Source organism: Strongylocentrotus purpuratus, unplaced genomic scaffold (genome assembly GCF_000002235.5).
Source record: "Strongylocentrotus purpuratus isolate Spur 01 unplaced genomic scaffold, Spur_5.0 spur5_scaffold_16, whole genome shotgun sequence".
NCBI lineage: Eukaryota > Metazoa > Echinodermata > Echinoidea > Camarodonta > Strongylocentrotidae > Strongylocentrotus > Strongylocentrotus purpuratus.
In genome coordinates this window covers 6,319,976-6,344,288 of record NW_022145601.1, presented here as the reverse complement: position 1 = coordinate 6,344,288, position 24,313 = coordinate 6,319,976, and the positions used below count along the sequence as shown (strand labels likewise).

At 38.4% G+C, this 24,313-nt stretch overlaps 1 protein-coding gene across 2 annotated transcripts in view; it reads right to left on the bottom strand.

Moving 5' to 3' along the window:
- LOC762449 (ABC transporter G family member 14) overlaps nt 1-23,653 on the bottom strand; it is a 29,653-nt gene extending 6,000 nt beyond the window's left edge. Inside the window, exons 1-9 of one of the 2 annotated variants that reach the window (XM_030986620.1) lie at nt 23,509-23,653; nt 12,778-12,931; nt 10,896-11,068; nt 10,041-10,146; nt 7,923-8,023; nt 5,776-5,937; nt 3,054-3,147; nt 1,856-2,026; nt 11-450 (exon numbers count right to left, since the gene is read on the bottom strand). In XM_030986620.1, the coding sequence (XP_030842480.1) occupies nt 11-450; nt 1,856-2,026; nt 3,054-3,147; nt 5,776-5,937; nt 7,923-8,023; nt 10,041-10,146; nt 10,896-11,068; nt 12,778-12,910 (1,380 nt within the window). In that variant the 5' untranslated portion in view covers nt 12,911-12,931; nt 23,509-23,653. Of the gene's footprint in view, nt 1-10; nt 451-1,855; nt 2,027-3,053; nt 3,148-5,775; nt 5,938-7,922; nt 8,024-10,040; nt 10,147-10,895; nt 11,069-12,777; nt 12,932-13,924; nt 13,982-23,508 lie in introns of those variants that run through there. The other variant, XM_030986619.1, reaches the window with a different exon arrangement.
- Nucleotides 23,654-24,313: the final 660 nt, after the last annotated feature.

The following is a 24,313-nucleotide window of genomic DNA, read 5'->3' as shown; positions in this document are numbered from 1 at the left end:
TTTTACTTACCAATCCGGAAATATCTCTGATATTTTCCTCTGCGAACGTTACTTGGAACCACAGTGCCCCCGTAACACACGCCATCATTATATGCTTTGAGATATCAAGCTTGGAAAGAACCAAATATCGGTTCTGTTTAAAGTTCCTGTGGGTCAACGTAAGGAGCTGGTGGAAATATCCCGTCGGCCATTTATCTGCGTTTGCGTACGGGTCAGCGTGAAACTTCTGACTTTCCTTGGTTGTTTTGGCTTGTAGATCACGGCATACCGATGTATTGAGGGATGCCATGACGCAGTTGTTTTGCGACGAGTTACCATTGGTGTGTGAACTGTTAGTGGTCACGTGGCCTGCAGATGGGCTTCTCACTTGGTCATCAGCCTCGTCAATGACGCAGTCGACGAAGACGGAATTGTCAAAGCTGCCGTTCTGCAAGCTCCCAACCGATAAAGCTGTATTTCCCAATCAAAGCGGGAAACGTATGGGAGAAACGCAGGAAGTAATTAGTATCAGGAAGTAATGTGATGTAAAGCCCTGTGGCCCGAATTCACAAAGGAGGTTTGTCGACAAACCTTGGTTTTCGTACGTCATATGATGCGTTTTACGCGTTTTTTTTTACAAACCTGGTTTGTAAAGAACAAAAGGAGGTTTGGCAAAACAAAAGGAGGTTTGAGCTCAAACCTTGCTTTGTGAATTCAGGCCTTTACGTATAACGTAAAGGCAATGACAGAATGTTATTTTAAACATTATAGTGCCCTCTCCGGCATGTGGAATCTCGACTTCCATCTTCCCGCCCAAATTGCCATTCACCATTTAACCCATCTTAGTGCTAATATCATCAACCCGCTTTGGCACCCAACATGATACCCAACGAACTCGGCAACCATTTCCGCAAATATATTTGCACCCATTCGTCATCCTGCCTGACACATAACTGGACATCGTATCGACATCCATCATGGTACTCTAATCGCCCTTTACCTTGAAACCCATCTTGACAGCCAAAGTGGCACCCAACTCGGCGACCAAATCGGCACCCATTCGTCATCCTGCCTGGCACATAACTGGACATCGTATCGACATCCATCTTGGTAATCTAATCGCCCTTTACCTTGAAACCCATCTTGACAGCCAAAGTGGCACCCAACTCGGCGACCAAATCGGCACCCATTCGTCATCCTGCCTGGCACATAACTGGACATCGTATCGACATCCATCTTGGTACTCTAATCGCCCTTTACCTTGAAACCCATCTTGACAGCAACCTTGGCAGCCAAAGTGGCACCCAACTCGGCGACCATATCGGCACCCATTCGTCATCCATTCTGACACAAAATCGGCAACTACAATCGCAACCATTTCGGTACGCAACTCGTCACCCACACTTTACCCAACAAGAAACACAACTTGGCAGTTAGCCATGAATCGAATTCGGCACCCACTTTCATCTGAGTCGTAACCTATCTCTGCACCAAACTGATCACCCATATCGGAAATAATCTCGGTACTGGCCCAACTGGGTCTCTACCTCGGCATCCAATTCGGCACCCATTCGTGATCCATTCTGACACAAAATCAGCGACTACAATGACAACCATCTCGGTACCCAAGTCGGCTCTGTAAGTGACCCCCCCCCCCCCCTAAAATAAAATCCAATTTTAACCAATCCCAGCACAAAACTTAGCACTCAACGTCGCACCCAACTCCGCACTCCACCCAACATGAGATTAACCTTCCAAACCAACACCCAGCATGACAACCATCTCCTCTCCAACTCCATCCCAAATCCGCACCTATCTAGGCACCTAACGTCAAACCTAACCGGTCAACAAATTCGGCAAATATGGATGGACTTACCGCGATTAATGCTCCCACGTGGCTCTCTCATTTCATTTTCCGCCATCGATTCAAACGTTTTTTGGACAAAGGTGGGTGTGTGCTCTCCGCGGTAGTGATGATTCCATGACTGCGCCTTAGCTGCGGTGTGGATCTTCTCCCGTTCCTCTTCGGTCCCTTTCACTATATCCACTGGAATAGATTAACATTACAAATGTATTAATCCATCAGATGTAGCTAATAAACGATTGAAATCTTAGTGTGTCACTGAGATCATAAGCCACTTCGGAGATACCACATGAGCTGCGCATGGACATTTGTACAAAACTGTGAAATCCATCGAGACGACCGCTGGATACGTGGTCATGAAAGTTATTTGATCATTATTCGCTTATGCACCGGCGGTACATTTATGATACGCAGTTGAAAGTGTTCTTCTCATGAGGGCAAACAAGATGTATTCATGAAGCCTATCCATCCATTTGGCAGTGATTATTCTAAAATGCACAGTGGAACGTCCCATGTGTAAAAGACCTGTAGATATTTGGAGGATGTATGTACATTGTACTAGTGCTATCTCCGCAGTGGCTGATATCCCCGTGCCTCATTACCTCTTTCTAAAATGTTTTTTTTTCCAAAGGCTTCTCTATAAGTTCATAATTAATTTACAATATAAAGTTATAACACCTGGCTGGTATAAGGGATGTTTTGAAGTTAGTAAAATCTGATGTATGTTAATTGAATACTAAGAATTCGAATTTATTTCACGTCTACTTTTTTATTTGAGCATTCTCCATATCAACTGGAGATTATGTACAAAAACTAGTCATTATGTATGTTGATATCCTTTAATACATTGCTAGATTTGTCGTCTTTCTCTCGATAAATGCCACAAAACATACATCGTATCCGGACACATATCCCCTGGAAATCCACCCCGGATAACCACCAATAAGATAATCACCCTCTAGGACAACCACCGTCTAGGACGACTACCCCCTAGGAAAACTACCCCCGGACAACTAACTCCTAGGACAACTACCCCCGGACAACTACCCCCGGATAACTACCCTCCAGAAAACTCCCCTAGGATAGTTGTCTGGGGGTAGTTGTCCTAGAGGATAGTTGTCGTAGGGGGTAGTTGTCTGAGGATGGTTATCCTTGGGGTGGTTATCCGGGGGTGGTTATCCAGGGAGTAGGTTTCCTAGAACCAACATACATATATAGTCGGCTGGATTATAGTGCGGCGGGCATTGGAGTCCTAACCGAGCAAAGTAATCAACCACCTGGTCAGCATCTCCGGAGTATACAACCTAGATAGATATATATATATATATATATATATATATATATATATAGAAAAAAAGAGAGAGAGAGTGAGAGAGAAAGAGAGAGAGAGAGAAAGAGAGAGAAAGAGAGAGAAAGAGAGAGAAAGAGAGAGAGAAAGAGAGAGAGAAAGAGAGAGAGGGGAAAAAGAAAAATACATAGTTAAGGAAAAACCGAAAATTGCGCTGAATTCATAGTGATCAAAATGATTGCTCACGTTCCCCCCCCCCCCAATTTTTTTTTTTTTTAATTAAAAAAAAAAAATTAAAAAAATGATAATGATAACAAATTAATACATAAATAAATAAATATAAACAAAAACAGCTTTTTGATGATCAACGAACAATATTCTGTATTATGTATATACATGTAGCTTCCATACTTGATGCAAACTACGACGTTGAATTCAAACTTCTAAATTCATGATTCTAGAAAAATATTGAATTTTGTATGGATGACACCGTAAAGGTAAGAGATATTTAAAAGTATATCAATCCACTGTTTTCAATCAACGAACAGTTTTCCCTATTTCGTCATTCATATTTTCTTTTCTTACAAAGTAGTGTGACGTTTCATGAATTCTTGATTCGATTCATCGACTTTATATGCGTGACACTGAACCTCGTTGATACTCTTTGCTTTACCGGACATGTAGATTATATAACTTTTCAATTTTCTCTCTCAAAAGTAATGTCGGAAGCTGCACGTTTGGATATGATGAGCCCTAATTATTCTTCTTTTTCTAATGATTCGTGCCCTCGTTTACTTTTCTTTTTACCTTGCAAGTAGATAATGTAATTCCTTATGTTTCTCTCTTAAAAAAAGTAATGGCGAAGCTGATGCACCCAAAACATTCATGATGTTGGAAATCCAACCCGAATAGACAACAAATTATTTCAATCTGGACAGCAGAAATCCAGATTTACACCAAATTTGTTTAATTGTCAGGTTCTGGGTTTTTCTTTTACTTTTCTTCAAGGCTATGTGAAAGATACCAGTAGCCAGAATCAATTACAAATTTATTGTTACCCTTTTAGTGATGGTTCTGCTTAATCTTAAAATAGTTCATTAATTGCACAATAATCAATTAATAAATTACACATGAATTGTTAATTCATTTAAGATAACTATTGAATACTGTCCAAAGGAATAAATATGACATTTGTAATTATGTTAACTGTCAATTGGTGATTTAACAATAAAATCAAAATCAAACGTACTACATGATGCATAATGAATATAATTTTCTGATATGTTTTAATCGCTTTGTGTTTTAAGACGAGGTACATGAAAAGAGAGTGAATGCATGATCATGAAGAAAGGTTGAGAGAAATATCATTTTGTTCTTGCACAAGATAGGAAATAAAAAGGAACAAATACCATTGTTTCTACTAATTTATGACAGAGATTTGTGACTTTTTGGTTTAAAAAGGGCTTAATAAAAAAAAGTATTAAATAGCATTTTCTGTGTTTTTTTTACAGTCCATAAACGAAGAAATAGTCCAGAATGGAAAAAAAAAATCAGAATTTTCAACTATTCTAAACGAAAGCAGTAAAATAAGAGAAGCAAACTGATGAAAGTTGCAATTAAATCAGATTAAATATAAGAAAGTTATGATTTTGTAAAATATGCAATCACTTTACGTATGCGCACTTCAAATTGGCTGAAGCGGTAATGCCAATGTGATGTAGTACCGGAATACTCTCCCATCTATTCCAACATATAAAATGACTAACATTTAAATTTTCCAAAATTCATGGCTCAGGAGGACCTATAATAATATGCTATCTATAATATATTTTGAGTAGTGCCCCAAGGGAGAAGGAACGTACGAGAAAAACAGAAATTAATGATATTTTTGTCAATTACGTCCAACATCACAATCCACTAACCAACCCACCAAGTTGAGATTCGCATAGACTTAGTGATCTCATATTTCAAACATTCATAACTTCATTACTATTGGTCCGTTTCATTTCAAACTTTTGCCATTCTATTTCTGTTATTTTTTCTGCTTTTACGAATCTACTTATTACAAGGGTTGAATTGCCCTTTAACTCATTAGCTTCTGAAACGGAATGATTTCCTACACTAATCCTATGGGGATACATGTAATATGTTTCTCTCTGAAAAAGTAATGGCGGAAGCTTCAATTTTTATTATGATGAACATTCAAGATTTGTCCCCTATTAGCTCATTAGCTGCAGGAACGGGAGTTATTTCCTCTATCAACCCTGGGGATAATAATGATATTGATAATAATAATAATAATAATAACAATAATAATAATAATAATTATTATAATAATAATAATAATAATAATAATAATAATTACAATATTTATAAAGTGCACATATATCTCTCGAGTTTCTCAAGGCGCCTAAAAACAATTTCACTTCAAAGCTCCAAATTAAATGAATATGAAAGTTGAACTCTAAGAAGGGAAACTTAATTGTAACCGACAAGCGTAAGGTGGGTCTTAATTATGGCTTTGAAAGATTGAAGGGCCATGGCTGTTTGGAGAGAAAAGGATCGGATTGTTTCACAGAGATGGAGCTGCTGGTGAGAGATTTTAAATGTCAATGGATTAAGAAAGATATAGCTTAATACATACCTGCCCCTCAGAGAGCAGAAGTAAACAATCAAAAAGTTGAAACACTCGACTGGAAGGCTGGTGAATAGATGTGATTACAGTCTTTCCGGAAGAAACGGCGTATTCTTTCAACGTCTTTAGCAGCTCATAGGCTGTCCGGGAGTCTAGTCCAGATGTAGGCTCCTTATAAAGAATGAAACACATTTTGGTTTAACTTGAGCATCAAATTAACTCAATCTTAACATATCTTCAGGATGAAGGAAGGGAAGAAGAATATATAGAAATATAACTTAGGCCATTAAAAAAATATACATGTTTAGCGTCCCCGCCCGCATCCTTTTTAGGGGCCGCCTCCTATTTTTATTTTTATTTTTTTTTAATTTTGTATGAATTTTGTATATTTTTAGGAAAAAGAACAAAGATCTATTTCTGATTAAAAAACAAAAAACTAACAACAAAAAACACATTTCGGTGGCCATCTTGAAAAATAGCCCGACTGTTAGGGAAAATTTTTGAGCGGCCATTTTGAAAGAAAAAAAAAGGGCCCCCTCCTTCCTATTTTTCAAAAAAGAAGGACGCTAAACATGTTTTTTGGCATTATGTAATTGAATCGGTATAGACGCAGGATCTGGAAAGTTAATTTGCAAAATTGCATAACCTTTAAATACATAAAACTTTATTTCTTAAAGTGGAAATTCAAAGAAAATCACAAATATGTCAACTAATGTATCACTAGAACGGATGGCCATCGTACAAGTTTTAGGTCAACTACATATCGGGTGATTTATAAAAATACAAATACAACCACCACCATAGCAGCTGGGATATTCGAGAGATTCGCCAGAAAAATAACGATGTTTTAATGACGTCACAATATGGACCAATACTGCCCAAGCAGACGACATCAGATAAAGAATGAACATAATTGCAAAGCTATTATTTGTCAAATTATAATGAGTTTAGTGTATATAAATGTGATGGCATTTCAACTATTCAAAAGGGGATATGAAACCGATTCTGATAACTAAAATCTTTTGTTTGTAAATACACAGGATAGGGGTTAATAAACAATTAAAGAAACCAGACTTTCAAATTTAAAAACCCCCGGAATGATATTGAGGACGGCATTTGTTCCCTCTTGAAACGCCGAACATACCGCGGTGTGTGGAGCTGAATATACAATGGCGTCTTATTTTGTTTACAAGCGACAGATTCCTTTATTTTTGATTCGCTGCATTTGTCATCAAAATAAAACCATGCGCGGTTAGAGTGAGGCAATAGATTATACATTTAGCCTGATGGTAGTGAAGTAAGAGAAATAACTCAAGAGAAGATGAAAATAAAGGCACTGAAAATGTGTAAGATGTCATGGGACATCGTGTGCTTGTGCAAATCATGTCCATACTGTGATGTCACACATCTCAGCAGCGTTCGGAGAGCTCTTCAGGTGCTATGCCAGGGCTGTATTTAAGCGTTTTGTAATTTATAATAATCATTACTTCGCATGTTTCCAAGCATTGAATTTTGATAACCTTGTCGAATCAAAGTTTCAACTTTGCAATATTGAAAATAAAGTTAGTTATTAAAATCAATGAATATGATGATGATGATGACTCACAGCATTTGTATGGCGCCATATATCTGTTTAAAAAAACATTCAAATTCGCGAGCTCCTCCAATAAAATTAGCATTTAAATATCTACTTTAAAAAAACTGTAGGCCTAATGACGAAATAAAATATATATCACGCATTGAGTAACATCTCCTTCTCCTCCTCCTTTATCATCCGCCTACTACTATTACTACTACTACTACTACTACCACCACTATGATGGTAATGGTAATTTCTGGTGACATTTTCGACTTTCATCAACTGAGTAACACCGGTGTCATTGCCCCCCCCCCCCCACGTGACGCCACTACAGCTAGGCATATTTGCAAGGAGCTAAGCAATAGAGCAAAAAGAAAAACCATGACAATTTATTCTGTTATTATTCAAATTAAATACTGAAATGGATCAATTAAGGCCTATTGCAAAGGCATAAAGAACACATTTTACCTCCGACTTCCTAAACAATACCAACAAAACACATCGTGGGGCACCCGGTTGGGACCCGGGGTTGAGAGCACGTTGCCTAAGGCTAGCTAGGCCACTGGTATATACTCACATCTAGAAGCAGTATAGAGGGATCAGTGAGAAGCTCACATCCAATGTTAGCTCTCTTCTTCTCTCCTCCCGATAGTCCACGATTCAGCGAATCACCCATCTCTGAAACATAAAGTGGTTTGAGGAAATCTGAGGTTTAAAATGGTTGTGAGGACAAAAGCTCTTGTAAAAACTGATTCGTGAAATAGGTGAGATATTAATAGGTCTCTGCGATCATCTTAAGCAAGAACAACATTTGGGGGGATTGGGGGTAGTGAGCACTATTTTTTTTTTTTTTTTTTTTTTTTTTTTGGGGGGGGGGGCTCTCGAAAATTTGAAAAATCGCACCCCCCCCCCCTTGAACGCCAGGTGGGGGGGGGGGCATCTAAAAAAAAACCTAAAATTAACGTGTTTTTACAGGGGGCCCTGGATCCGCCACTGGATGGATCCGTGACTACATGCGGTCATTGCTCTAATTTATACCATGCGTGTGATTTCGGCGATGACTTAGCGCATGCCCGGGGGCGAAATTTTTATTCCCAAACAGGTTTGCAATTTCTTATATTTCCGTTCTTCTCAATGGCTGATATGTTCTACGTCATTATCAGCTTGGAAAGAGGTCACAAACAATTAGACTTTTAGTTTTTATTGCTTTGCCTCACTATTTATAAAGGCAAAAAACGGAATAAACTGAGACTTGAACCCACAACTCTATAATTGTATATTACGCTAACCTTACCGATTGAGCCAACAACGATGGGTTGATGAAAAGTGATTCTGCATAATTGTTATAATCCTATCACGCACCCTAACGGTTACGTCATTGCTAATGACGTAACATATCAGCCAATCAGATGACCGAAAATATTATCATTGGCAAACCTGTTTGGGAATAAAAATTTCGCTGCCCGGGGATTGAACCAACGATGCTATTTCTGGGACCCGTTTCATAAAACCCTTTTTCAATGACAAATGACACAAATCAGTGACAAATCTGCTGATGACCAATCAGAAGCAAGGATTTCAGTAGCTTATGACAAAAACTGTCATTTGTCAATTGTCACTGATGACAAGTTTTGTGAAATGGGGCACTGGTCGGTCACGCGATTGCATTGTCATAATGGTGAAGAAAATATCTGCGTGGAAGCATCTCAAAAGGTTGATCACGTAGCGCATAAGCACTGGTTTATACTGTGATTTTTTTTTTTAATTCCTGAATAATAAGAAATTGGTACAGTCTTGCTAGAAGTCACATGTACTGTACATAGAAATGTATATATAAGACTTCACAAAGTGGCATTATGTTGTCCACGTACACTTTACTTTTAGCCACAAAATCTGTGTTATTTCGAATATCAAAACTTTTAAAAATGCACCTTATCCAGGGGAATATTTTATCTGCAGGTGTATGATACTGGATTGCTGTTCCACGCTGAATTATTGATGTTTTATCATAACTTAATCACGTTTCGTTGACGATCAGCCATGCACCAAGTCTTTCGTCTTCTTTGTGCATGGCTGATCGTCAATGGAACGGAGTTAAGTCTTTTGTCAACTCTATGTGTTGCTACGGCAGGCAGCCAGTGAAAATGAATTCGTTTAATCAAATTATTGAAAAGCAAGCATTACTTTAAACAAACGGAACTTTGTTATTCCTGGCTTATATTTATCCTGATTGAGGTGTCATTTGAAAAGGCAGAAAATGAACTTTCTAGAAATGAGATTTTCTCTTTGAAATTCAGATATCGCCCGCATAATGACTGTTTGGTTTCCTCTCTTAAAATGGTCTTTAATCATATGGCTTGCTTCAAATGAAAGAGGAGGATCTAAGCTTTACAAATATGTGTCATTTATTAATTATAATTGTGATGAAATGATATAGTTATGATAAAACATCGATAATTCTTGGTTTCGTTTTTCTGGGACACACTGTATAAGCGCACAATGCTTTGGTTATTCTATTCCATGGCAATGCAGAGTTTTGAAGCGGTTTGCGGCGCTATATGTGAATGATACTTTGCTTCGGAAGCATGTAAAAAATCAAAAACAATAAAGAGACATGAAGATTAAGAAAAGGCTGGGATCGAGTTGGGATTTCACATCATCACGTGTTATGATTAGCATCTAATTGATTACTCACTAGTATCGAGACACTTGTGTAAGTCAAGAGTTTCGACGATGCTTCGAATCTTCTGCTTTTTCTCCTCACCTGTCAATCGGCTGGGTAATCTCAGATCTGCTGTGAACTTCAGAGTTTCACAATAAAAAGAAGGAGATATAATTACCTAAAATGTAATGGCAATTTCAATTTCACAATAAAAAGAAGGAGATAATTATCTAAAATGCAATGGCAATTTCAATTGCAAATGAAATATGGTGGATTGTAAGTCATCTACTACTTTATATATTGCGCAAATATCCACCCCAGGGGATGCTCAAGGCGCCTACAAAATACATTAGTGCCGCGGCGGGACTCAAGCCCCGAACCACGCGATGACGGCCCAGATGTGATTTCTATGAAAGTTGTAAGGTCCGGAACATGGAATGCCATTTGCTGGAAAACCGGGCACGACCCGAGCATTACTTCCGACTTAGACAATCTACTCCTAAGTTCCCCCTTTTTTTTCCCTCCCGCTCTCTGTAGTTGTCTCTACCCCCGCATGTTATCGAACGGGGGAGAACATGCCCCATGTCCATGTGTCCCCGTAGCTACACTATTACATTTTGCCGTGAAAATGGTAGAAAGATACAGATATTAGTTTGTTTTTGTTTGTTTGTTGTTTTTTTTTATTTTTTTATTTATTTACTTATTTTATTTATTTATTTTATTTTATTTATTTATTTATTTATTTATTTTTTTTTAATATATATATATATATTTTTTTTTTTGTTTTTTGTTTTTTTTTTTGGGGGGGGTGGTGGTTTGGAGGGTGGATTTAGATTAATCTGTAGCACTTTAACCCACCAACCCATCCCTTAGTATTAGCACCATTACCTTAAAGGTTTCCCTCAAAGTGAGTTCACTGAGGAACAAGTCTTCCTGTAACACGAAACTGATTTGTCTTCTTAAACGTTTGCTGATGGGTTGGCCATTCAGGAAAATACCTCCAGATTCTAGCGCCCTCTGTCGTCCAGCCAAACAAGTTAGCAGAAGAGTCTTCCCTGCGCCTGTAATATAATAAAGAGATCATTTTGAGACTGTAAAAATGTTAAGTCATGATTCGCCAGAATAGAAAGTAAGGTGTCGATTCAAGTAAGTGAGAAGTAATAAAATGATGAATCAAAGAGGTGTTTTCAGAAGCTATGCTTGACCACCACCCCTAAAATTGAATAAATGGATGAATGAATAAATCTAATTATACCAAACGTTGTGAAAAAACATACACATACACAGACACTTCCCTCTCCCACTTCCAACCTCGAAAAAGGGGATTTTTTTATTAATATAGCCACCATTATTTGCCCCTCCTACAAACTATACTGGTACAAACCAGATTGAATAGGGGTCCAGCGGAGAATACCGGTGTTGTGTATTATTCAATCTGGAAGTTATCAAACCAAGTGGTCAGTACCAGTTCTGCGTTAGTAGGGACTTTTATATTTACACGACGAGAGCGTGGACTGCCGCGTGGCACTGGGCCGTGCCCGGCAGTGCCTTAAAAGGATGTCACACGTGGCGGTCCTTGTTCTCGTCGTGTAAATATAAAAGTCCCCACTAACGCAGAACTGGTACTGACCACTTGGTTCGATAACTTCCAGATTGAATAATACACAACACCGGTATTCTCCGCTCGATCCCATGACTTAAAGTAGATATTCATTGATTTTAAAAACTAACTTTATTTTCATTATTGCAAAGTTGAAACTTCATTCGACAAGGGTATCAAAATTCAATGCTTGGAAACATTCGAAGTAAAGATTATTATCAATTACAAAACGCTTAAATACAGCCCCGGCATAGCACCTGAGAAGCTCTCCGAACGCTGCTGAGATATGTGAGATCACAGTATGGACATGATTTGCACAAGCAGACGATGTCCCTTGACATCTCACACATTTTCAGTGCCTGTGCTTTCATTTTTTCTTGAGTTCTTTCTCTTACTCCACTACCGTCAGGCTAAATATATAATCTATTGCCTCACTCTAAACCCTGCGGAAGGTTTTATTTTGATGACACATGCAGCGATACAAAAATAAAGGAATTTGTCGCTTGTAAACAAAATAAGACGCCATTGTATATTCAGCTGCACCCACCGCGGTATGTTCGGCGTTTCAAGAGGGAACAAATGCCGTCCTTAATATCATTCCGGACGGTTTTCAATTTGAAAGTCTGGCTTCTTTGATTGTTAATTAACCCCTATCCTGTGTATTTACAAGCAAAAGATTTCAGTTATCAGAATCGGGTCATATCCACTTTTGAATGGTTTAACATGCCATTACATTTATATACACTAAACTCATTATAATTTGACAAATAATAGCTTAGCAATTATGTTCATTCTTTATGGGATGTCGTCTGCTTGGGCAGTATTGGTCCATATAGTGACGTCATTAAAACATCGTTATTTTTCCGGTGAATGTCTCGTAAATCCCAGCTGCTATGGAGGTGGGTTGTATTTGTATTTTTATAAATCACCCGATATGTAGTTGACCTAAAACTTGTACGAGGGCCATCTGTTAGCTTACCAGTTTCTAATGATACATTAGTTGACATATTTGTGATTTTCTTTGAATTTCACCTTTAATATGTGAAATATCTTGAACCGGTACGAAATAGTTTGAATAACACTAAACCGCTAACCACCACTTCAGGTCCCATAATTTATGTTAAACAAACCGGTAAAAATCAGATTGAATTACTCAGAACCGGTACTCACCGCTCGGTCCCATAACTGCCATCAGTTGACCGGGTTTTGCCGTCCCAGACACTCCACAGAGAACATCCCTTTTGTTGATAGTGAGAAAGAGGTCAGTGAACTCTAATGTCACTTGCTTCTGATAGCTCGCCATAATGGCTCTCTTTTCATCCGGCTGAAAACCAAGAATAAAAATGGAGAACAAATAAAATTATTAGATATTATATTCTGAGAGAGGCGAGGGATGAATATTTCAATTTAAAAAAGGAGAAATTGGCCTACTCACAAATCTATTGATGACACTGATAATAATAATAATAATAATAGTATAGGCCTATAGGATTTATAAGGCGCCAAATCCAGTTAAAATTAAACGCTCAAGGCGCACTAGTGCAAAACATGAAAATACATAAACATATTTGTACAAAAGTACAATGTAACACAAACAAAAAAAATCAGATCAATTAAAAGAAAATTGGGAAAGTTAAGTTTTAAGGTTGCTATTGAAAGATTTTACTGTATAAATAATATCTCTGATCCCTCGAGGTAAACAGTGTGATGGCCTCCCGTTTACGGTTAGACTTCAAGCATTGTAGGAGTGCTCACACCCCACCTTGGGAAGAACAAGCAATCAAGGGTTTTGAGAACGTAAAGATCTGGTAGGAGTGTAGGGATTAATCAAAGAAATATTGTACTGTGGAGCAGAGCCATGAACACAATGAAACATAAGGCAATGAAAAATAAGCAATACGTTCTTTTATGCGAAACTAATGGGGGTTCCTAGACTGTGTTTGTTTGAGAGGGCAGACATTATTTCTGTAATTTGTGTAAATAGGCAAGCCGGAGACAGGTTGAACAAGACAGCATTTGAAATGAATGCATGAATAACCTTCTTCGTTGCACTGCGAGTTCGGTATTTCGTACCAAACCCAAATTACGCAACTGAAAAGACATGGCTGGAATGAATGACAACTGCAGTATAACGGTACACAGAAACACAAAGGGGTCGTATTGGTATCAAAAGAATGTTTAAGCATGAGTGAACAAGCCAGCTACACTGATATATGTACCAGGCATGTATAAAGCATGGCCTCATATTAATATGTACAATGTGAATCAATTAAGGCTCAAATAACTCGACACACTATATAATCATCAACACAATTACCTTTATGAATCCAAATTAATCTAGTAACTTCCAGAAAACAAGTACAACAACATGAAACAATTATGCAATAGAGTTGTGATCGAGCTCTGGAACGGTCTCCCAGAATACGTTGTGGCAGCTGGGTCGGTCAACTCTTTTAAAAGTACACTTGATAGTCACTGGTCAAAGAATCCAAGCCTTTTGTATGAGCCGGTCTAGGTGTTGTCTGTTGTCGTCTCATGTTAGCAGGGGCGGCGATTTCTTTTCATGACCGGGGGGGGGGGGGCGAAATGCGAGGGACGAGGGAGCAGTGACGTAATGAGCAAATGGAGGGGGAGGGGGCAGAAAAAAAATCCGCATCATCACCACCACTGTTACATGTTATATGCAGACCCCGTGGAAGGTTTTCAAAGTGTGTGTGTTGGGGGGGGGGGGGGTAAAGTATTTACGATCAGGTAGAGCATAAACGTACGGGTAGAGAAAAGCAAGTGGAACGTAAATTGGCGTGGGTTCAGGGGCAGGGGTCAAGGGACGGAACCCCATGAAGCTCAAGGGTTTGAGGCATATAATAACGGTCAGATCAGCATTCAGGGAGCGCAGCTCCTGGAAGCTCAGGAGTTTTAGGCATTTAATTACGTTTAGATGATCATATTCTAATAGGTTATTTGTGACACTGGCATGCAGGTCACTAATTGGAGTAGGGTCCGGGGGGAGCCCCCAGAAGGGGTTTTAGGCATTCAATTACGATCAGATGAGCATCCAGAGCCGGGTTGCCTTATGGCCCTCAAGCGTCCAGGGAGCGGAGCCCCCGGAAAATTAGGGGTTGCATGAAGGCATTTAATTACCGTCAGATGAGCAACCAGGGGCCCGCGTTAGGGCATATTTTTGGGGTCCAGGGGGCAGAGCCCCCGGAAGCTCAGGGGAAATCATGCTATTTCAGCAACATTTGTTAATCATGGGTATCGAATTAGAAAAAAAACACGTTTGTATTTTTTTTTTTTGGGGGGGGAGGGGTTCACTGCCCCAAGCCCCCCCCCCCCAAAAAAAAAAACCCAAACAAACAAACAAACAAAAAAAACAGTACGTTAGTGCGATGGAGCGAACGAGAGAACGAGAGGGATGAAGGTGACGGAAGTGACTATATACCCCTCACAGGTTTTTGAAGTTTTGTTGTATTACAAAATTAAATTCCTTATCAAAATTATAGTATAAAAACACGCAATATACTTTTCTACATTATTTACTTGTACATTTTTAATACATTATGCGAGAGAGCGTAGCTCCAGAGCGAGAAGATTTTTGCATTTTTATTTGTCTTAACGCTGCACTTTAGCGCCTTCAGAGCTTAAAAGTGTGTTGCAGTCTTTAGTCAGTATTTGCTATACATTTTTTATTGTTGCACTTTTTCAAATTTCCGGGATGGGGGGGGGGGGACGATCCCCCTACTTATGATAACGATATTAAAATATATCGGTACAGCAAATATCTATCTGAACAGGTAAATTGATGACCTAAATAATACTCATTAAGACAAATATTAAAAATCTGAGTTATCAGTAATTAAAAAAGAAAGTCCATTAAATGTCGGAACTATATATCCTGCAACATTGTTCCATAGAGACTTTTAGATTTGTACGACGAGATCGTGGCCTGCCATGTGTGACATCCTTTTAAGGCAATGTGACGTCCTTTTAAGGCAACATTGCCTTAACCCTAAAAAGGCCGGGCTATTTGAGGTATTATTACGACCGGGGGGGGCATTAAGGCCCTCCATAAGATCTCGGCCGATTGTAGCGAAATTTGCACGCATGGCAAGTGAAGCGTATAGAACACTAAGGTAAATTTAATTTTCTGAAAAATTCCCCCAACCCATGCATATTTATGATAATTTATGCAAACAAGGTCATAAAATTCACATTTTTACCCATAAATCATATATTTTTCATATTTAATTAATAGTTTTCACTACAAATATTTTTTTTAGACCATTTGGAGAATAATACAACAAAAAAATTGGAAGAGTGGCTTTATTCCTTATGTTATCTATTGATTTGATAATTTCTCATGTATTTCTTTGTTTTATGTTTTTGTTGTTTTATGTTAATTCTAGCTATAATACAACTATTCTGAACCCCAAAATAAACACCCAACTATAAACAAGACCAAATAACCAAAGTTTTTATCCCTTTTTTGGAAAAATGAGATTTCCATATGTTTTGTACACAAATCACGAAAATGAGCGATTTTCGGGCTGACATACAAAGACAAAAGGTCACGTGACTTTGTAACGGGGCCCGCTTATTAAAGGGCCCCGGAAAATTTTAAACCTTAAGATGCTCTATGATACATTCTGAGGCACTTCTGAATACGTTAACCGAACATTTATGTGACTTCTTCTTAGCTTTTTCCTTCTTTTATTTTCAGAAGTAAAAAATAAAAGGGGGCGTGCGCCCCATGCACCCCCTGGATCCGCCCCTAAACACAATCCATATTAAAAACAAACATAGTAAATTGTGTAGCAATCATAAAAGCAACAGATAAAACAGGAATAACAATTTGTTATGTGTTTTGGGGCATGTTCCCAGAAGCGGCCTAGAAGGAATGAAAAGCAAGTTGAATCTATGTGATCATCTGGCTTTTACAACCCACGCCCACTTAAGCATGGAAAAAAAACGCGTTATCAGATATAGTCATACACTCATACTAACGTGTTTACAGATAAAACAGTTCCATGTGTTCATATGTCAATCTTGACGCATTCTGTTCTTCTTCTTCTTTTTGGTTAGCCTAAACTATACCACACCACAATGATTAGTAGGTCTACGGCTACGAGAGAAGAAGTCACGTTGATGAGTAAATTTTCGCGAAATGAAGCTTCACAACTTTGAACTATACTACGATCTCAAAAAGGTTGAAAACTCTTTGATTTGACAGTACTTTCTTTGACTCGCCAAGTCACGTGATCTTTTTTCATGTAATTTTGCTGTTAATATAGGTTAATTCTGAGAACATTTTAATTCTGATAAAAGTCTGTGCGATTACTAACTAAATACAAGATTATTGACATCTAAAAGTAAAGAAATGTGGTGTTAATATGGGCGCCAGTCTATATCTCGTATAGATCATAATTAACATTTATGGCCGTAAAATGTGAATCCTCAAACTTACTGAAACCATTATCGAAAGAGAAAGAGAGAGAGAGAGAGAGAGAGAGAGAGAGAGAGAGAGAGAAATAAAAAGAGCAACAAGAAAAACACACAAAAGGCAAACCAAAAACATAAAAAATATGTACATAAAAGAAACGAACAAACAAACAATAACAAAAGAAAGACAACTATAGCGGACGGGTTTAACCCTCGCGAAGGCCTTGAATAAATCATTATATAGGCTATAGGTCGGGTCGATTATTCAACATCTTGTTCATGCACCAAACTCTGTCAAAAGGAAGCATTTTGACAGTAGAGGATACAAAACAAGAAAAATGCCATACTTTTCTCGTCGGGAAAGGGTTGTCAGATACTCATAAAGGTGGGCCCCCTCGCAAAAAAACAAAAAACAAAACTGACACGTGACATTTTAAATGTGCCAAACACTCCGAACTTTGCCCCCCCCCCCCCCCCCCTCCCTAGCAAAGCTTGAAAATATTGTATATATCATCAGGAATGATCATAGGCCAACAACAGTTTGCATAGTGTATTTGTGGATTGGCGCATTAATTTTTGTACATAACTTGACAAGAGCCCCAGTAGTGTTATACCCAATACCCTAACACCACTGTAGTCCAGAGAAAAACAACAAAGATCTCTATATGGAGTTTAGCTAGACAGTGTATTGTCTCCACATTCCTCACTTTTAACGACAGTCTGCCCTACCAAAGAACACAGATCTCCATCAGCTCGAGTTTGCCAAATAACCAGCTATTTTAACTATCCAGATCAGCCCGCAGTTGCAATTAGCGGGATATTTGGTCGAAAAATATACAGTAAAATCTTGGTCCGAAAATGTCAATATAATTATTGATAACTTATTCATTATAACCTTTCTGAACTTTTAGTCTCATTGTGAGCTGCATCCTCGTTAAACAATTTGAAATTAACAAAGTTACATTAAAATGTTTTACAACCCTCGTGAGAAATACGAGTAACAGAATTACATTTCAAACCTATTAATTTATTTGTAGCGAATTATAACTGTCACTCTAGATGGTAAGTAAAATGAGCGGTGTAAATAGAAATACTTAACATTTTATATATTTCTGGACTTTAAGAGCGCTGGTGAAGTGACCGGGTTTCTATTTTGTATCGGGGGTAAGATTTGCACACGTGTAACCCCCCCCCCCCCCATCACCATAAGAAGTAATATCCGGATGCCTCCACTTATTTCTTAGGCAACATGAGTCAACAGACAATTCACATAATGTGTGAAATGATTAATACAGACATTTATCACTTTAAAAGCAAACGCTACATAAAACGTGTGCATGTAGTATATTCAATATTGGGATCTTTTGCTATTACATGTACGTTAATTCACGTTAACAGAATAGTTTAAATGACCACTGTACTTCATTGACAACGGTAAGGGGCAAGAGAACTGAGGATTTATAGAAATTTACTTACGCGTCCAACGAGAAAAGAAGGTGCCCTTTAATATATAAGGGAAAGAAATTTTACCGAGTGAATTTGTTCTCTCATGAACTTTTGTAAATTGCCTCTTCCTAAGAATGCACTTTTGGCACGGTGCCAATTTTGTATTCGCAAATCCGCTGAATTCCCCCAAAGTACATCGCGTGGAAATAGTTTTCATCCCCTTGGACTTGAGATTTACAAAATAGCGAACATCCCTTTAGTTGCTTTCCAAAGCGAAGACAGGTGTCTTTAGTGATGAAAGTGCTTTTTTCAAATTATTACATTTGTTATTATTACTATTATCGATATTATTATTATTATTATTATTGTCTTCTTCATCATCATCATTATCATCATCATTATTACTCTAAGAATTAGTAGTCATCGTATTTGTGGCAGTAGTCGTAGTAGTCCTATATAGTAGAAGTTGTATTTATTATAATCATCTTTTCTCCTTCTCCTCCCCCTCATCATCGTCATGGTCATCGTCATCATCGCCATCACCGTCATCATCATATAAATTTACCATCATTGATGTTGTGGAACGCTAGGTTAGTGCCGTTATGGCTGTTGTGGAACGATCGCTTTCATATACACCTGTATTTTGTATCCCCAAATTCTTACCAATAACAACTTTATCTGTACAGACAATCTTGAAGCAACACGAAATAGAGACTTAATAATATCGCAATAACTGTGCCAACAAAAATATCGCTAACAAGTTCCGATAAGTCAACTCCCGAAGCAAGGATTAAAAACACCACTGAAAAAAGAATGATCCCTTATCAAATTAATTCCGTCTAGAATAAATAAACTCTCATTGAATTCACAGATTTAATTTGTCGTCTTTCAATTTATTTCGACTTCGGACTATCCTAACAATAAGCGCTCAATTCTAACGAAAAGAAAAGAAAAGTAGGAAATAAATATGACATATACATATACAAACATGATCAGCCAACCATGAAGTGTGATAAATAGAATCGAGATTGGGGTGGCCACCGACTATTTGCTGAGTTGGCATCATTTCATCGAAATAATTACAACACGATTGTATCTACAGGACCATTATCCGAACTTCAATGTAATTTTAGAGACACATTCAACAGTAATCTCAGTATACAGAAGAATTGAGATTATAACAGAGATTTTTTACTAGCATCGTCCTCCCTGAGCTTTATGAATCACAACTGAAATAATAACTTCTTCTACTTTTACCACGGGTAGCTTTAGTCTGTTTTTTTTCTCCAACCAAGGAGCCTATGCTTTTCACACTCGGTTTTCTCATCTTTTTAAGATTTACGCAACCCGGGCTTGGGTAATCAATCCTGTTCTCAAATTGTAAACCCCGGACTATCCCTGATTGGATACGGATTTTTCTGCCTTCACGGGTTAAGCACTGCTTTTCCTTAGCCCCTGGTTATTTTGACCCTGTTCTCACTTTAGCTCTTAGCACTGGAATTGCTAAGAGCTCAAGTGAGACGAAATAGCAATTGCGGTGCTAACCCAACCCTGCCCTTTTCCCCGTAAATTCGGTGGGGCTAGCCCATTTTGGTAAAACCAAGTGTGAACACGAAGCCCTGTACTACCCCTGAGCCTCACTGATAGTTTGGGGCCGAGGAAAATGTTACCAGTGTGAAAGCATATGAGATAGCTCTTTAAGCTCCTTGTTTTGACCAGGGAGGTGCCTGGTTTTGGCCATGGGTAGGGTCCCTGATTTGACAAAGGGGCAGCTATTTCACAAGCAACATCGTTAGGAGAAATGAGGTCACATAAAAACAACTTCTATTGGTAAGAAAACTACTTCACCCATGTCCGCACTTGTTCGTATTTGTCGGCATTTATGTTTAAGGGTATTTTTTTTTTCGGGGGGGGGGGCTGCCTTTCTAGTGTGGATGTTACAGTACACGCCGAAAATCTCCGCAACACGATTTACACGATTCGACTGCTCGCGGGAATCGTGTAACCATTTATTTTTACACGATTCGTTTTTTGCCAATGAAGCGAAATTTGAATCGTGTAAACGTGTAATCGTGTAAAATTACACGATTCCTCAATTCAGGTCGAATCGTGTAATCGTGTAATCTGCCCGCCGAAAATCTCCGCAACACGATTACACGATTCAAAATTTACACGATTCGATTGCTCGCTGGAATTGTGTTACAATTTATTTTCAGTGGTGATGGTGAGCAGGTTAAGGACGTCTAGTTCAGTAAAAGCAAGAAGTTACTTCTTGGTTGAACGAGGACAACGTGGACGATACGAGGGGATAGCGAAGATTACGTTTTCTTTCTCTTGTATATATTTTTAATTGCAGTGTCTTGTCTCTAGTTTTATTATAGAATGTTTGAAAGTTAAAAAAATCAGTCCACTTTCCGAAAAGCACTCTCGGATTTAATCCTCGGTGAGAAAAAAGAAAAAAGCGATGAACGACGAAGGAAGGGGGGAATTTTGTTATTCCTAAGTTGTAAATAAGTAAAAATGATTACAAAATGTAAAGGAGGGCTAACATAATTAAGTATGTTGTGATACTCTTACATTACAAGGCTGTACCAATTAGAATTACGATTCACCAGCTCATTCGTTACTATGAATATCGTTATACTTTTTTTTATTCAATCATTATCCATTTTACAAACCTGGTTTGTAAAAACGCGTCATATGACGCACGAAAACCAAGGTTTGTCGACAAACCTCCTTTGTGAATTCGGGCCTTAGACTTTGATCACTTATTGCTTTTTTAGCTTTCCTCATTTTCGTAAATTACCTTTTACAACATTGCATTATTCAGCTATATGTATAAAGAGCTACGGTCAAGGCTTAAGGGCACACTTCCTGTCACATACAAAAGAAGCTTACTCTGAATGTGGCCTGCCATTGACCCTCGCCGGGGACAAAGGCCGTTGCCCTAGCTACAGGCAGAGTTCCTTACATAATACCTATTGTTCAGGGGGTTCCCCTTGAACATAGGATCCCCCTGAACAATAGGTATTACATGTATGTAAGTATGTAAGCCATTGACTACAGAGTGTAGGGAACAGTTGCAAGCCGAGAATGAATAGAATAAGTGAATGGCCAACTGTCTTTGAGTTACGTTTAGCTAGCGGCACAGTGTCCCCCCACTTTTTCAAGTTCCCCCAAAGTGCCCCTTTGTATGTAGGAAAAGTACCTATTTTACTTTGACAAGTGTCCTTATTAATTTGTAAGTGCCCCTTCCCCTTTTCAACTCTAATAAGTGCTCCTTTTCTTTTGACACACACCCCCTTTCCTTCGACGAGTTCCTATTTTCCTTTACAATAAGTGTCCATTTTCCATTCTCATTAGTGTCCTTTTAATATCTAGTAAGTATCCCTCTTTAAGTACGAGAAGTACCCCTCTTCACTTTTGATAAATGCCCCCATCAACTCCGATAAATGCCCCTATTAAAATCTGATCGGTGCCCCTTTTCTTTCAACTAAAGCTTTTTTTTTTTTATCTCTCTCTCTCTCTCACTCTCTCTCTTTCTTTCAATATCTTTCCATTCCCCCATATCTTTCTCGCCTCTCTTTCCCTCATTATGTTCCCCTCTTACCTTATTAATTTGTCTCTTTTCCTCTCCGTTTCATAGCCTTCTCATTTCTGTTAATTTTACTAGGTTTCGCCCTTCTTTTTTTTTATCACTCTATTTCACTCTTTCTTTTCTTCCGGTCAACTTTTTAGTTTTCCCTTTTTTCTCTCTTTTTTTCTGTTTATCTTTATCGTGCCTTTCAACCCTCATTTTCCTTTTATATGTTCCCTTCTCCTCGTAGCTATCTTTTTTCCTTTACTATTTCATCTATCATGTCTTCCTGTTTTTGACGTTTTCCTACCTTGTCTCACGGATTAGTATACGATACATGTTAGTGGAAAGTGCTGAGGTTTATATATACACGAATATAAAGTACAGTAATTAACTGATGTACACTGAAGGTAAGTTGTGTATAAAGCAATTGGTGTAAGCAGGATACGATTTAACGATTGTTGCAGCTTGTCGCATCGTTCTACCAATGCCCTTATAACCCTAATAACTATTTACACGATTACACGATTCAGAGCGACATTCTTCAATCGTGTAAATTTACACGATTACACAGTTACACGATTGTTACATCTGGTCGAATCATCTGACCAATGCACTTAACTATTTACACGATTACACGATTCAGAGCGACATTCTTCAATCGTGTAAATTTACACGATTACACAGTTACACGATTCAGGTGAATCGTGTAAACCGTGTAATCCTAAAAATAAATCGTGTAATCGTGTTGCGGAGATTTTCGGCGTGTACTGTATATCGATATTCTTCAAACAGCATGGACGGTAATAGCCAAATCTACACTTTACTATTCCGCGAGCAAGTGAAGGAAGGAAGTAAATAGACCCTCTAGTTTGTTGTATTTTGTTTTGATATAATAAATACAATTGATATATTGCATCTTGCTGCCGAATATTCGGGCACTTTGCTGCGGCCTGAAACCATTTGCGAGTGAGCGAATCAAGGGCTGATAAGGGCACTTTGTTATCTTTGAAATTTTCTTTTCTCATCGATTATGGCGCACCTTGTTGTTCAACTATGAGGTGGTGATTGCCCGAATATATCAAAATTTATGATATCACAAGAATTCACGTGGCACCAGCCGGCTCCCAGCGATGATTTGCAGCAATCCTGATTAAAAACGCTGACCTAGAAAAAAAACACGCACAGTTCATACGATATGCATGGTTGCTATCCATGGGAGTCTAGTCATTGAATTGTAGGCATGGAAAAACAACCATTCATGCAGTTCTTTAAATATCTAGGCTTCGTGTTTAATAGTTTTGTTACACAACAGATATATTCGTCTTTCAATGGATTTAGATCTCACGAGTCATGATATCACGAAAGTGCGCTCGCGCCTGTCAACAGATTGACGTTTTCGTATTAAAATAGAGAAATTTGAGGCGGAAATAACTTACTTTTTTAGGCCCAGGTGTTCGTGCTACACTTCTTGATGAGTATATATAACTGTATTGATTATTCTACTGGAATTGCAGGTATATGGACAATCTGTATCGACCGAAGAAGAGCTCCCGAGCTTCCCTCGTTGAAGACCTTGCTACGATCGAATGGAGCAACTTACTGGAGCACAAATGGATATGCCTTCAATATTACCTGCTGTGGTGTAGCATAAAAGCGTAAAACCACTGAACCGTGTGGTTTCGATTCTAGGAGTCTGTCCCGGAATAGTCACCCTATTTCATCCATTATATTTTAAACCTCAACATTATGTAGGCCATTTAGCTCTATTATTAACCTAAAGATTGTTAGAGCCTGACCATAGCTGGCGGGTTTGGCCCAGAGCCTCCCAAAGAGAGGCCCAAGAAGTCGGGTCGATTTCATCCTATCTAGCTGGCCATGCACATGTCTGGCAAGCATCTGGAGAGTTTTTAGGTTCAGAAAAACTTTTAATAAAAAGTACGCATAAATATGAGTAATTTTGACTGCTATCACACGGTTTCATTTATTTATTTTCACATATATATATATATATATATATATATATATATATATGCTAGCTAGTGTGTGAGCGAGCGCGCACGCCGCTAAGACGTAGGAATAGAGAACAGTCCAGGCGTTAGACTAACCCCCCCCCCCTTCAATGACACGCTACGCCATTGTTTAAAGGTGAAGTTCAAAGAAAATCACACATAATTATGTCAACTAATGTATCACTAGAAACTGGTAAGCTATCAGATAGCCATCGTACAAGTTTTAGGTCAA